Below are 5,197 nucleotides of genomic sequence, written 5' to 3'. Positions count from 1 at the left end.
AAAAAAAAAAAAAAAAAAAAAGAGTTCATATACGTAGAGTGCTTAGAACAGGGCCTGGTATGTGGAAAGCACCATAGACATGTTACTGCTTATTATTAGCATTTTTATTAATAAATCCTGCAGCATCTTCCAAACAGTTGTGAAGTAGGTATTATTCCCTTCATTTTACAGATGGCTTTATGAGGAAACTGAAGTTCAGAAGAGTTAGTAGCTCCCAGACCTAGGACTGGAAACCAGATCTCGTGCTCCCTCTCCTCCCCGACAGCTGCTGCCATTCTGAGGAGACAAGAAATCAGGAAATTTACATAAGCAACCTTAAAACTGGGGCACTATCCCAGAACTCAGCAGGACCCTGGGAAAGGGAGACAGAGGATTTAGAGTCCCTGGATAGCAGTCCTTGAAAGGGGAGAAGGGTGTGGAGAAGAGAGGAAAGGAGCGGGAGACCACGCAGAAGATGGAGTGTTGAGTGGGTGAGGCTCCCACATCTCTCACGCTCCTGCTTCCTTGCAGTCACTAAAGTGGACCCGGAGCTGCCTCCCGAGCCCTCAGTCCCTGGCCTTGAGGGCTGGCAACAAGAGCCTGCCCGAGAGGCTCCAGCAGGAGGCGCTCTCTCCCCACCCCAACCCGCACACACAAAATTGGGAAGCCTGGGCCTGGGCTCGCCATCCCAGGGTCACTGGACTAGGATGGGGGATGGGCCTGTGACAGGAGGTGCCCTGGGTGTCCTCTTTCGGCCCCATGGAGTCCTCCCCCATCCCCCCATCATCAGGGAACTCTTCCACTCTGGGGAGGGTCCCTCAAACCCCAGGTCCCTCTACTGCCAGTGGGGTCCCGGAGGTAGGGCTGCGGGATGTGGCTTCAGAATCTGTGGCCCTCTTCTTCATGCTCCTGCTGGACTTGACCGCTGTGGCTGGCAATGCTGCTGTGATGGCTGTTATCGCCAAGACACCCGCCCTTCGAAAATTTGTCTTTGTCTTCCACCTCTGCCTGGTGGACCTGCTGGCTGCCCTGACCCTCATGCCCCTGGCCATGCTCTCCAGCTCCGCCCTCTTTGACCGTGACCTCTTTGGGGAGGTTGCCTGCCGCCTCTACTTGTTCCTGAGCGTATGCTTTGTTAGCCTGGCCATTCTCTCGGTGTCGGCCATCAACGTGGAGCGCTACTATTATGTGGTCCACCCCATGCGCTACGAGGTGCGCATGACGCTGGGGCTGGTGGCCTCTGTTCTAGTGGGTGTGTGGGTAAAGGCCTTGGCCATGGCTTCTGTGCCGGTGTTGGGAAGGGTCTCCCTGGAGGAGGGAGCTCCCCGTGTTCCCCCAGGCTGCTCACTCCAATGGAGCCACAGTGCCTACTGCCAGCTTTTTGTGGTGGTCTTTGCTGTCCTTTACTTCTTGTTGCCCCTGCTCCTCATACTAGTGGTCTACTGCAGCATGTTCCGAGTAGCCCGAGTGGCTGCCATGCAGCACGGACCGCTGCCCACGTGGATGGAGACCCCCCGGCAACGCTCTGAGTCTCTCAGCAGCCGCTCCACCATGGTCACCAGCTCGGGGGCCCCCCAGACCACCCCGCACCGGACGTTTGGGGGAGGGAAGGCAGCAGTGGTCCTCCTGGCTGTAGGGGGACAGTTCCTGCTCTGTTGGTTGCCCTACTTTTCTTTTCACCTCTACGTCGCCCTGAGTGCTCAGCCCATTTTGACCGGGCAGGTGGAGAATGTGGTGACCTGGATTGGCTACTTCTGCTTCACTTCCAACCCTTTCTTCTATGGATGTCTCAATCGGCAGATCCGGGGGGAGCTCAGCAAGCAGTTTGTCTGCTTCTTCAAGCAGGCGCCGGAGGAGGAGCTGAGGCTGCCTAGCCGGGAGGGCTCCATTGAGGAGAACTTCCTGCAGTTTCTTCAGGGCACTGGCTGTCCCACGGAGTCCTGGGTTTCCCGACCTATACCCAGCCCCAAGCAGGAGCCACCTGCTGTTGACTTTCGAATCCCCGGCCAGATAGCTGAGGAGACCTCTGAGTTCCTGGAGCAACAACTCACCAGCGACATCATCATGTCGGACAGCTACCTCCGTCCTGCCCCCTCACCACGACTGGAGTCCTGATGGGCTGCTGGACACTTGGAGGGAGATGGGGCTGGGGGCCGGTTAGGACCGCAAGGAACTCCTTGTGGGATCACCTTTTCCCAGCTAGCTGGGGCTGGGGGTCTCTGCACACAGCTTTCGCTTAGTGTTTTCTGGGTCAGGAACAGAGCCAACTGGATGGATATGTGGCAAAAGCCTTGGACATGGCTGTGAGCCTTGACTACTGGGGGAGGGAATCTGGTGAGATGGTGACGAGAATAAAGGGTCAAGAAGGTGAGATGATGCCTCTCAACCAATGAACTTTCCATGACCCAGGAAGCAGGGAAACTCTAAGGGTAGGAGTTGGAAGATATAGGGCAGCAGACCAGGCTTGGAGTTATTCTGGGGACCCTTTAGGATCTTTCATTTTTCAGTGTAATTGTCCAGGGCAGAAATTGCACTCAAGCAAGGTAAGAAAATGACCCATGTCTTCTCATTTCCTTGCTAGGTTTAAAAACAACTAAATTACAGCCAAGTCTTTCCTTTGAGTTAATAGATTTTTTTTTCTAGTTTTAAACCTGAGGTTTCCTTAAAGCCAGAGGACCAGCTGGGTATATTCCTTTCTTGAGTTTGGCCAAGCAAGGGGAAATAGCAATCAGGGCACACAGAGTAGAAGAGAGGAAAGCTGACTGCAGCTCTCTCTCTCCCACCCTCCAGGAACAGCCGTTCTGTCGTATTTTTCAGTTTCTCTTTTGGACATGGGAGATCAAGTTTGGGGCTTGATCTTAGCAGAGGCAAGAATAAAGCAGGATGGTTTTTCTCTTTGTCTTTTAGGATGAAGAAGTGGAAAGACTGGGGGTTGGATGGCTGAAGGTGGGGGTTAGCATTTGAATCGCTAAGGTGGTTGGATACAGAGAGGCCTGTAGTAACCCAGACCAATAATACTGTAAATCTTTTTCTTCCAGAGCTGGCCTCCCTGATCTCTCTCCTCATGGCAGTGACCCATCACCAGCCCTCTGGACAATCGGGTACAAGAGACTAAGGTTGGGAATGGGAAAGGTGGGGTTTCCATGGTTCATTAAATGCCTCCCTACTCCCATTCATCGCTCTCAAAATTAGCTTCAGTAGCAAAGACTTAAATCTCTCTCCTATCTGCAGCCCTGGGTTGGAGAGGGGGCACGGGAGTTGGGCTCAGCTGTTCACTGATTGAGACTGTAGGAACTGTGTTGGGTGGTCTTGGTGGTGGTATATTCAAGGGAGGGGGAATAATCGCAAACCGGACAGGACACCCATCTAGGACTACCCATCCGTCCACTTCCCTCAATTCAATCAGGTCACATTAGAGAGTTGAGGCAGGACCACATGGTGGTGTGATCTGTATTTGAACAAATTCCTGGCTTGACTGAGCATCAAAGAGGAAGATGGCTTGGTGGGAGTGGGACAGTTTCCCCTCTGAAAGTTAATAAATAATTTTTATTATAAAAAGTTATGCTGATATCAACATTTGACTCCCTCAGTTCAACTCAGTGCATGATAGTTGAATACCCTATTCTCTGGGACTCACACAGAGGATTTGGAGTCACTGCCTTCAAGGAGTTCACAGTCTAATTTGATCAGGTACCTTGTATTTTGACAGAGCATTTACATATGGTAAAGCACTATGGAATGTGTTAAGAGAAATATACTGAGGAATATGTTCATGGTTCTAACTTCTGAGAGTTCAGCCTATTGCAGCAAGATGCCTATATGGAGGCTTCCTGCAGATTGAAAAGTCTGGGGGCTGTAGATGAAACTCTGGTTGAAGAAAATAATTTATTGCATGAAACTGGGCAGCTTCTCCTCCTCAGATCTAGGAAATTTTCCAAGTTTCTGTCTTCCTACCACTAGACTTACTCTAGTCCAGTGCTTATTACATTGAGGAAATCCCTTAGATGATATGTACATCGAGGAGAGTCTTTTGCGATTGAAATGCATGTTCTCCTCCTCTCTCTCCTCCTTCTAAAGATAAATTCATAAGGGAGGAATCTCATTCCTAGTTAGGGGGAAAACTTCTTCCGAACACCACTGATGAGCTAGCGGGCCCTAAACATTGCCAGCAGGTGGCAGTGTGAGTCCAGTGGAGCTAGGAAAGATGAGTGCAGGTGGGGAGGGGGAGGGGGGGGACATGAAACACTGCCTGGCAGCCATTTTGTTAACTTATTTTGCCTTTTCTTTGACTTTGCCCTCCAACTCTTCATTCACATACATCAAAGGAGAAAATCTTAAGTACAAGAATATGGCAAATTCAGGCTGAAGTTTCCTGACACTGTGATCTCACTGGTGTTTATTACAGAATTTGACAATATGCTGGTTCATTTGCCATTTATTTTTCCCGGAGTGGATCATGAAGGAAATAAAATTTTCTCTTCTGTTATGCTGAGAACTTTCCCAACAATTTGTCATGACCACCTTCCAGGGGTTTTCTAATCACCAGGATCACCTGGTAAAGTTCCATATGTAATTCTTAGCTGTGAAAGCCATTCCTGGACAAAATTTGACCTCTAAATCCATTGAAGAAATCAACAGGTTGAGAAAACCGTGCTCTCAAGTTATTTTTTTCCTGCACCCTGGTGGTGTTGGGGTAACTTTCAATCCTAGATGAAAACCTTCTGTTGTCAGGTCTCCCAGGTAACATCTTACAGCAGCATGGTAGAAAAGGAGTGAATTTGGAGTCAGATCTACTTACTCACTGTGTGAACTTGGGAAAGATGCTTAATTTCTCTGAGCCTGTCTCCTCATCTGTAAAAATGGGGATATTAACCTACCTCACAGGGTTGTTGTGAGGAATAAAAGAGATGACACATGGAAGCACCTAGCCATACCTGGCAAATAGGTACTCAATAAATATTGGTTTTTCTTCCCTTTCCTCTTGCCCTTTTTCCCCATAAGTATTATGGGAAAGCAGTCCCTTTTAGTCTAACGGTCACTTGGAAAAGAGTAGACTCCGAACTTTAAAGAACTGGCAATAATAAATTATGGTGGATGAGGCTGTTTAAGGTGATTCTCAAGAAATTCCTCTAATGATCATCAATCACCATATAGACCTTTCTGTTTGGACCGTATATTCTAAGGTTTAGGTTCTATTGGGGAGATATTTAATCGTAGG

General features: G+C 49.2%; 1 protein-coding gene across 1 annotated transcript in view; it reads left to right on the top strand.

Annotated features, from left to right (window-relative positions):
• Positions 1-2,189, top strand: part of GPR61 (G protein-coupled receptor 61) — a 5,823-nt gene extending 3,634 nt beyond the window's left edge. Inside the window, exon 2 of the mRNA XM_007449314.1 lies at positions 172-2,189. Coding sequence (XP_007449376.1) covers positions 739-2,094 — 1,356 coding nt within the window. The 5' untranslated portion in view covers positions 172-738 and the 3' untranslated portion in view covers positions 2,095-2,189. The remainder of the gene's footprint in view (positions 1-171) is intronic.
• Positions 2,190-5,197: the final 3,008 nt, after the last annotated feature.

The sequence above is a fragment of the Lipotes vexillifer genome, unplaced genomic scaffold (assembly GCF_000442215.2).
Source record: "Lipotes vexillifer unplaced genomic scaffold, Lipotes_vexillifer_v1.1 scaffold393, whole genome shotgun sequence".
Lineage (NCBI taxonomy): Eukaryota > Metazoa > Chordata > Mammalia > Artiodactyla > Lipotidae > Lipotes > Lipotes vexillifer.
The sequence above is the reverse complement of the archived record's forward strand: the minus strand, read 5'-3'. Positions and strand labels throughout refer to the sequence as shown.